Below are 2395 nucleotides of genomic sequence, written 5' to 3'. Positions count from 1 at the left end.
TGGATTTAGGCCGAATTTGGTATATCACATCATGTTTAAACTTCAACGTGATCATAAAAATTAAAATTCATTATCTAGGTAAAATGCTTTACAAGTCTTGAAAAAATATTGCTTTGGATACTATGTAGTATTGATGATGTAATTTTGCATATATCCAAATTTCTCGCACGGTCTGTTTACTTAGTGATCATGCTAGCCAAAATAAGTTAATAACACAACAGCCTACCTAATAAATTATGGCGAAACTTTTAACAAGCATCATGTAAGACGTGGTAATTTTCATGAAAAAGAACACACATGCAATCGATCAAACAAGAAAGGGACGCTCACATGCTCTTCAATATAACTAAGAACAATTGTCGCTGATTTTGATTCTCATTCTAGATTTTATGTTGAACTTTGTCAACAATATTGAAAGGTACCAATAAATTTTCATGCATAAGAATTTTTGTTTGTGTGATTAGCGCAGTTCGGCTTTCAGTAGTCTTGATTTATTTTTTAGCATTTGTTACCTTTGATTCCAAAAGTGTTGAAACTATACATTTATTATTCATATTCAAATAAAAACAAATATCAGTAGAAATAACTTAATAATCAAAATAATGAAAATGATTTATAATTAAAATCTTTACAATTAATAAAGTTAATTAACAATTAAAAATACATATATATATATTTATTTATTTATATATTTATATATATGTATAAAAGAACACATTTTGAAATAAAGAAGAAAACAGAAATTATCAAACTTCATTTGGAAAATATCTTTGGACTCACTCAGAGCACAAAGAGCACAAACATCAGAGGCAATGATCCTGAAGGAGTATATGTGACTGTTGGTAGAAAGATTTAAGGTTGAGGAACAACTTTCTACTTTCTAGTGTTATTAATGTCTTTTTCGAATTGATTATTCTAAAAATTGTAACAAACTACTGTATGTAAATGATCTAAATTCCGTCAAATAAAACTAATTTTTTTGCGCAAAGACATTATTCCATTATGAAAAATTCAAAATAACCCAACTGACTTGAAAGGAGAAACCCATTAAGTATTATTACAACATTAAACTTGAAAAAAAAAACACAAGACATTATCAAACACTTCGCATGAAAACAATTCCCTTCCACTAAAGATTATTGGTGATGTTAGGAGCACAATCACCACCGACGGTGATTGGGGACACAAGGCTTGCGGTTGATGGTTGGTGGTGGCTGCCATCCATGGAAGGAATGTCCACATGTTCTCCAATATCATCCGTCTGCTCCTTTGACATATCCATGAATGATTGTTTTTCATTTGGACCCACATTTGTGTCCGAATTCATACCAAGATCATCAGCATCCGAAATCATATTCATATTTGAATTCAAGTTATTCTTCATAATAAAATCATGAAGTTTTTGTGGGATAGAATCATAATAATCATAAAGACCCTGATAATTGTACTGAACAGGTTCTTTATCATTCAAAATTTGAGGAGTGCTCTTAATAAAAGCATCGATTTTTTTTGGAAGATCAACAAGATAAAAATCATAAAGACGTTGATTTTGCATAGGATCATAAGACCTGATTGGTGTAACATCTGCTTCCACAGCAACAGGAGGAGGTAAAGAAGAAGAAGACACATCGTTCTCCTTAAGGTTCTCCTCACACGTATTCTCCAAAATTTTTTTTCCTTTGGTGATCGTCTTATGCGTACTGCTTTCATGATTAACCATCTTTTTTGTTTGGTATTTTAACTTTTGTTATGTACTTTTCTTTATTGAGTGGTTGTTCTATATAATTTGCGAGGATGAGAATTGTTTATATAGTGAAGAAAATGTGCCATTTCTTGTTAGATTTCTTATTACATTTCCGGAATTATTACTTTGAATTATAGCCATTCCGTTATAGTAAATCATTTTTTAGTTGACTAGACCAAATTATATACATCCGTATGTACGTATGTGTATCTAATGCATTTAAGTAGAGTTATGACTTTGACCAAAAAAAAAAGTTTAGGGCTTACCTATATTTATAGTTTAAAAAAATATATCTACTAAGACTAAATTATTTTATTACCTTAGCCTCAGTTTTCTATTTAGTAAAAGTGATTCTCTAAATTTTTTCATGTACAATGAAATTTAGTAATATTATATATTTTTATATCTTTATCACGACAAGAAAATTAAGAATTGTGGATATAAAAAGTCTTGTCAACTCTTATATATAGGCAGATAATTTTTTGGATCATATTGTGGATCTCACATAATTCTTCTAATAAGCAAATTCTTTTTTTTATTTTTTGAATTCATGTACTATTTTTTTTCTTATATACACTAGTAAAAAGTAGTTAGTAATGTCCTAACAATTGTTATCCTAAAACAAAGCTGCAAGTATACAAATGCAATCGT

The 2395-nt window shown here is 29.2% G+C and overlaps 1 protein-coding gene across 1 annotated transcript; it reads right to left on the bottom strand.

Moving 5' to 3' along the window:
• Nucleotides 1–1129: 1129 nt before the first annotated feature.
• On the bottom strand, nucleotides 1130–1720 carry LOC18014057 (MADS-box transcription factor PHERES 1). The gene has a single exon (XM_024153587.1). The coding sequence runs from the start codon at nucleotides 1718–1720 to the stop codon at nucleotides 1130–1132; it is 591 nt and encodes a 196-aa protein (XP_024009355.1).
• Nucleotides 1721–2395: the final 675 nt, after the last annotated feature.

The sequence above is a fragment of the Eutrema salsugineum genome, unplaced genomic scaffold, assembly GCF_000478725.1.
Source record: "Eutrema salsugineum unplaced genomic scaffold, Eutsalg1_0 scaffold_4, whole genome shotgun sequence".
In the NCBI taxonomy this organism is placed as follows: Eukaryota; Viridiplantae; Streptophyta; class Magnoliopsida; order Brassicales; family Brassicaceae; genus Eutrema; species Eutrema salsugineum.
Note: the sequence above shows the minus strand (reverse complement) of the source record. Positions and strands in the feature narration are given on the sequence as shown.

What these genes read in the sequence shown, in the direction of transcription:
- LOC18014057 (XM_024153587.1), bottom strand. Translation starts at nt 1,720, where the DNA reads ATGGTTAATCATGAAAGCAGTACGCATAAGACGATCACCAAAGGAAAA.